At 49.2% G+C, this 6096-nt stretch overlaps 1 protein-coding gene across 2 annotated transcripts in view; it reads right to left on the bottom strand.

Annotated features, from left to right (window-relative positions):
- Positions 1 to 3762: 3762 nt before the first annotated feature.
- LOC116491118 (hexokinase-1) overlaps positions 3763 to 6096 on the bottom strand; it is a 40506-nt gene continuing 38172 nt past the window's right edge. For both annotated transcript variants that reach the window (XM_032190848.1, XM_032190849.1), the window contains one exon: positions 3763 to 5613. In XM_032190848.1, the coding sequence (XP_032046739.1) occupies positions 5469 to 5613 (145 nt within the window). In that variant the 3' untranslated portion in view covers positions 3763 to 5468. The remainder of the gene's footprint in view (positions 5614 to 6096) is intronic.

Raw genomic sequence — 6096 nt, 5'->3', positions numbered from 1 at the left:
CCCGGCAGCCCAGGCTGCTCAAAGCCCCATCCAGCCTGGCCTTGAACACTTCCAGGGATGGGGCATATCCTAAGAAACCATTTAAAAGCAGCAGGTTTGTAGATGTCCTGAGGCAGGTCTGTTTCCGAGGGGGCTTTTACAGGTGCCATCAGCATCAAAAGCACTCTGACAATAAAACAAGACTTATATCCATGCAGGTCCGAACATCACCCACCTCTGGATACAAGTTCAGCCCTCCTTTAAAGCCACGCTGCTATACAGAAAAGACAGGTTTTGCCCATCACATCAAAACAGAAGCAGAACAGACCTCAGGCAGCATTCTACCAATCCGTACAATATCAATTATTGCCGTCCTGATGGCGAGCTCCTGTTCTCTGTTCCACAAGACACCTCCATCTGGAAAAGAGCTGAAGGAACAGAAAGGCTGGGGCTCTTCTGGCCCAGTCTGGGCGGACCCTTGGGGTGCGTGGGCAGCTAATTCCTGTGGCTCAGCAGCCTGGAGGTGGACGAGGCTGTGGAGCTGAGCTCCTTTACCACAAAGGCTCCCATGCTGAAAAGCCTGCCCTGAAGCTTTCCTGGATCCTGGGATTTTCAGGCCTGTGATTTCACCTGCACCAATTAGAAGTGAGAAACTCTTGTAAAGAGTCATTCTTTCATGGATTTCTGTAAGCTTGTACCAAAACACGATGTATTTTTCCTGTTGAAGCGTGCTCGAGCAATTCCTCCACCTGCACATAGTTCCTTGTGGTACCTCACCCGGGGAGCGAGGCTCTCTGGAGAGCCACAGGCAGGCTTGGTCAGAGGGGCTGCAAGCTCCTGTCACTGGGGAAGGTGCTCAAAAATAGCTGCTGAGCATCGCTCCTCAGCTCCCTAGCTGAGCAGTCATGTTTGCAGCACGACTGCTTGCTTACAGGAGCAGAGGGCCGCCCGGGTGTGACACTGGGGTGGTGCACAGCTGGTGGCATCCCAGAGCTCTGTGCTTCCAAAGCTGCCTGTACCCCGACCCCAGCAACCCCACCGTGGTCCCCACCACAGCCAGTCCCTTCATTCCCCTTTCCAGACTTACCCCTTCTTGTCGTCACTGTTCTTCTCTTCTCAGATACTAAAATAAAGGCTGAAATTTGTCATCTTCGAAGCCTGAGGCGTTATGTGCAGACATGCAGAACGGGACAGGCTGAAATACAAGCACAATACTTAATGCCATGCAGTATTTAATACCGGTGTGATAAGTAGCACCTTGCAATCACCTTCACCTTTGGTGACAGGTTGGCACATAACACCCCAGAGACATACCTCGGCACACAGGAGGCTCCTACAACACCACCAAGTCCCAGTTATTCCAAATATTCCCCTTTGCTCTGGGAGAACAAAAGCTACAAAGTGTTGGCAGTCTTGACTTCTGCAGTAAATTCAGGACAAAGCTTTGTTGCTTGAACAGAAAAAGTGCTCAGGGAAATGATTTTCCATTTCAGCACAGAACCCAGCAGACACATCTTTCTTCTCCACTTAATCTCCTCCACCTCACTGGCTGCTGTGGGGAGCAATTACGGTACAGAGAGGCCCAGCAAACTTATCTCACTAATAGGACGTGGCAGATGGCACAGGGCTGTGCGCCTTTCTTGAAATGTTCATCATTTTAAATTGTTCCAGCAGGCAGCTTCAAGCCTCGATATTATCTGCCCAGCCTGCTCCTCTTGAGAGCGCACTGCAGGGGTGCACCAGGGCAGAGGGAGAACAAGAAGGAACAGGCACTGACAGCCAGCCACCACCAAATCTTCTCCTACAGGGATTCAAAACACTTTGGAGAGGTGCTTGGCGAGGCACACGCCTCTGGGACTCATGCTCCAAGGAAGTGAAGAACACCTGCATGACAATTTTGCTGTGTTACATACACAGGCTGTGCCTCTACCACGTGCAGCTGAGGGGACAGTAAGGCGTTAAAGCCCTTCTCCAGCAGCTTTCCAGTGCAGATCTTTTGGGACCAAGCGGGTCTGTCTCCAGCATCCCAGCTTACGTTCCCCCGTGCAGCCCCTGACAAGCGCCGACGTTTCCTGCTCATGGCATCTCTCTCATGCTTGGTGCAGAAAGCAGAGGATGACTTCTGTCTGCAAACGAAGCTCCACGTCCCCTGAAGGACTCACTGTGGATCCTGAGAAGTCTGTCTGCTAGAAATAACAACGGGTAAGGAAGCAGAGATGCCCCAAGCCCTCGTTGGAAAAAGGAGGGCATGCCGTGGCCAACAACGTTATTTCCTGTGATATACGAGGTAACAGGAACACTGTGCTCCAGAGTAAACACACACAATTCTCCATATAAATATAGACTTGATTAAATGCCACGCAGCAGTATAAAATGTCCAGGTCAGCGATAAATCCCCCCTCTGTACAGTTACTTGTGCTCTACGCACCAAGGAGTTCCTGCAGACTGTAAGGAAAAACATTTGAAGAATCTCATTGTTATAGCAAAGGAACAAACAAAAAGCACGGGGCAGGGTTCAGAAGTTCAGAAACACTTTATTTTGCCTTCTGCTATTATTTTTCTTAAGAAAACAAAACAAAACAAAACAAGGGCTGCTTGTTTTAAACCTATTCAAAAGGCTTCTGAGCCTTCCCCCAGAGGAAGAAGGAGCAGATGACATTACAACAGCGGTATGCAAATGGCCTTTTCCCCAGGAAATGTAAGATTTGTGTGTCAATATCGAAGTAATTTCTACAGCTTAACAATTAAGAAGACCATGATTTTATTCACCAAGCCTAAAAGCTTTAAGTAAGGCATCTCAGTCATTGCTTGGCTAACACTGAAGACATTTCTCCGGACAGTTATAGCTTGGGATTCACTTGCAAGTTTCCTAGGGATAAGAAGAAGTATGGAAATGGAAGTCCCACCAGGACTGTTATGAGCTGGATCCAATAAACAGCACCACCTCTGCCAGCATCTCCCTTCACAGCCACCCCACGACCAAGTTTAACTTGCACTTCACATTCATCCTCTGTCCTGCACCGAGCCTTGCCCACAGATCATACGATGATTAAGGTGCTGAAGAGCTCCAAACTCAGGTTTCCCATACGGCTCACACCACCCCTACAGCAGCCCTAAGATTTGCAAACCCTCAGCAACTAAAAGGCATCCCCTGCACCCGTAAACCTTCTCAGCTTCTTCTGCCTCCTGTTTGGGGTTAGAGCTGCGCATTGAGGCTGTCCGACTACTCAAGCTGTAACACAAAATGGGCTAGGGGAGAATCCCAACTGTAGTGTATGCAGAAGGGGCCTTCATACACAACTCCAATGTAGGACGTGCAGCCCAGCAGCCCAGGAGCACCTGAGGCCGTGCTTCTGCAAGCGCCAGCTCTTCGTGCACGTGGCTGCTGTGTGCCAGGCTCCTGCAGGAGCACAGCTCTTGTAACACAGAATCTGGCAAAGCCTAACATAATCACATTTGCTTTGGTGCAGTGGGCTGAAGTCTCCCTGCACTGCGGTTTCCCCTGCACAACAGGGCATGAGAGGCACGCAGACCAGCTCCACACACCCCAAGGTTTGGGCACTGCGAGCTCTGCTGAGCCACGTTAGGAAAGGCAAGGTTTGGTGTCAAACAAAACCCACCCCCTTTGAATCAGACCCCGAACGCCCGGGAATAAAAACACACACACACAAAACCCGGGCACCGGTGGGATTAGGTCACAGCTCTCCCTGCACAATAGCTCTTCCCAAAGCACTGCGCCAGCAGCCGAGAGAATCTCTTCCAGAAAGAACCACCGCACACCAGTTAACGCACATCAAAAAAAGTTTAATATTTCCACAAATACCACGTAACACTAGTATCGGAGCTACTAGTGTGCAAAGTAAAAAGACTCTCTACCTTTGCAAAACCAGTTAGGCATGCAATTTTTCAGGTAGACACACACGTAAAGCTGCGAGGACTGCTTGCGACTCACATGTTACTTTACAACATTCACTCACAGTGCACCATAATGCATATTGAAATGTTATCCATAGGCAGGGCAATCCAAATCTTAGGGGGTGGAAAGAGGACAGAGAAGAGTAGCCTGCAAATTTCCATCTACTTTCTGCAGGAGAAGAAAGAGAGCAGGGAAAACCATGCAGAGATCTCAAATTCATTTTCGGTAGGAGAGTGGGAATTAAATACTGCTGTGGGGTCTCCCTCTTTGCAGAAAGCGGCGTGACTTGCAAACGTTAATTACCTTTTGCCTTCCGAACTGGTTCTCGATTTAAGTAATGCAACTGCTATGCAAGTATAATAATGGCATCAGCTCGACAGAGGGCGGAATACACCACGTGTACACGATACCAACCCTGCTGCTGCTTTAGTTCGTGGGATAAGCTGGGTCCAACTCTGTCTGTGTGGTTTGTTTGGTTTATGCACCCAGCCCCTCAACGTCGAGATCCAACTCGAGCCCTCATAGTCCTTCCTGATCACTAACTCTAGCTGAGTGTTTGTGTTTTGAGTGGCTGCTTAACAGTATTAAAGATTAAAGCTCTGTGTGGAAGCAAACACCCATTTAAGGCAAGAGACGGAGGTGTGCACATCCAGGTGACACTGTTTTGCTGCAGATCCTGTAGAAGGGCAGCTGCAGCGCCCTGATCTAAACCAATAACAAGAGAAGAAATAATTTTGATCCGACCCCTAATACAGACGGATACAGCACAGCCTGCCTAGGGACCATAAATCCACCCATTTCCCAGGTCTGGAGATTTGGATTACCCCAATCACCAACCACTGTGTTTTACTCGTTAGGGATTTCTTGCCCAAATGTTACAGGTTTTGCTCGGTAACACAACACTATTCACAAAAGCAACGGGAAATACCAGTGGATCCAGATCCGTGGGACAAGGGCGTTTACTTTAATTTTACCATGACAAAACAGGCATCGAGGAAGCAAGTAAGTCACATTGTCAAGTCCCACTACAGAGTTATGTGCGTGCACAGTGCCGACACACCGCGATTTTTCCACGATTGCTTTAAACGAAACAACAGCAGGTAGGTATGCAGGAGGGAACCGCTGCTTCCCTTTCACTAAAAGCTTCAACACCCAGGTTTGGTGGTCAGCGTGCTGGCGGTGCACGTAACAGGGATGCTGCAAAGGTCACACTTGGTACGATGCAACAGCAGCTCTCAACGCACATCAACTGGGGGCAATTTCATCTCAGACAACAACTGATTTTTGACAGCTGCAGAAATTAGAGACTGATTTTTTCCATGACCTACAGATGGGGAAGGTACCAACAAGGTGAATAAGAAACATGCAGATTGGGGTCCATAAACAGGAGATAGTATTAACAGCACACATTCTATCTTGTATCCTATACTTTTTATGTCATTAGTTGTATTTTTTTTTTTCCCGATAAAGCAGTGAGTTCTGTTTTATTTATTTATTTACCAGTTCAGACTACGCAGTCGCTGCTTTATGAGAAAGTGCTCACAAGACAGAATCAGGACTGGGGTTGTGGAGTTCAGTTCTGCTCGGCATCACGAAGCCTGCATCCCACCGCCGTGATGAGCGCTGCCCCTTTCCCACTGCCGTCTTCCGAAAGCAGGAAGGTCACGTCGCACTTGGGTGCCAGGTCTTTGACTGTTTGGTGCATAATCCTCGAAAAGCTGTGAAGGGAAACAGTGGCCGTGGGCAAGGGAGGCCTTGCAGCACCTACAGAGCATAGCAGTGCCACGGGCCTTTGCAGTGCTCCCCCTTTCACAGCAGAGAGAAATAAAATGCTGGAAACATTTTACTACACTACACACTAGGAGCAGGGGCCAAAATACTTTCATCCCAGCCCTTTGCTCTCTCTTTGTGTGGGGTTAGCTGGATCTCTTCTGCCACAGCAAAGTGCAAAAGACGAGATGGTGCATGGCCATCTTCCTACCTGCCTCCTTCTGTATGCTCTGGAGACAGGCACTAGTCCTCCCCTCCCTGTGTTGCCAGCTGTTGTAGACTCCTGCCCTCACCTGCCCCTGCTTTCCAGCAGCCCACCTCCTCTGCCTGATGGACAGAAACATCTGCCCAAGAGGCACCAGGCAAAGAGGCACCTCCCAGGAGGCACCAGGCATTCGAGCACTGCTCTCTCGCTGCCTCTGCATAGCCAA

This window comes from Aythya fuligula, chromosome 7, assembly GCF_009819795.1.
Source record: "Aythya fuligula isolate bAytFul2 chromosome 7, bAytFul2.pri, whole genome shotgun sequence".
NCBI classification, from domain to species: Eukaryota; Metazoa; Chordata; class Aves; order Anseriformes; family Anatidae; genus Aythya; species Aythya fuligula.
This window is presented reverse-complemented; position numbering and strand designations above follow the sequence as displayed.